Here is a 381-nt window from a genome sequence, read left to right as displayed (position 1 = left end):
GTGTGTGGCCGCCTTCCTGGAACAGCGGGTTGGCCAGGCCTGCGGTGGGGCTGCTGGAGGTCCTCCTGTGGGGCACAAGGACAATGGGGTGCTGCTTCAGCCAGCTCCCGAGCTCAGCCCCGCTGAGGGGCAGACAGGAGGGGAAGTACCCTTTCTGGAAGTGCTTTATCCCCCTGCCTCTGAGGAGCACGATGCCACCGCACAGCAGGATGCCGCAGAGCGCCAGCACAGCCAGCACAGTCACCCCTACGACGCTGCTGCTCCCTGTGGAGACATGGCCATTGTTGGCACAGGCACCCCAGCAGGGTGCCAACCCCTCCGCATGGCTGTGGGAGCTGGTGCTGGCCATGCAAAGGGGGGGCCATACCTGGCACCATCCCT

At 65.6% G+C, this 381-nt stretch overlaps 1 protein-coding gene across 1 annotated transcript in view; it reads right to left on the bottom strand.

Annotated features, from left to right (window-relative positions):
- Positions 1–149: 149 nt before the first annotated feature.
- The window catches only part of LOC104408717 (disintegrin and metalloproteinase domain-containing protein 8-like), a gene marked incomplete at both ends in the record, with an annotated part of 13,504 nt that continues 13,272 nt past the window's right edge, over positions 150–381 (bottom strand). The window contains one exon of the mRNA XM_010018398.1: positions 150–264. Within this exon, the coding sequence (XP_010016700.1) occupies positions 150–264 (115 nt within the window). The remainder of the gene's footprint in view (positions 265–381) is intronic.

This window comes from Nestor notabilis, unplaced genomic scaffold, assembly GCF_000696875.1.
Source record: "Nestor notabilis isolate BGI_N333 unplaced genomic scaffold, ASM69687v1 scaffold28847, whole genome shotgun sequence".
Lineage (NCBI taxonomy): Eukaryota > Metazoa > Chordata > Aves > Psittaciformes > Psittacidae > Nestor > Nestor notabilis.
The sequence above is the reverse complement of the archived record's forward strand: the minus strand, read 5'-3'. Positions and strand labels throughout refer to the sequence as shown.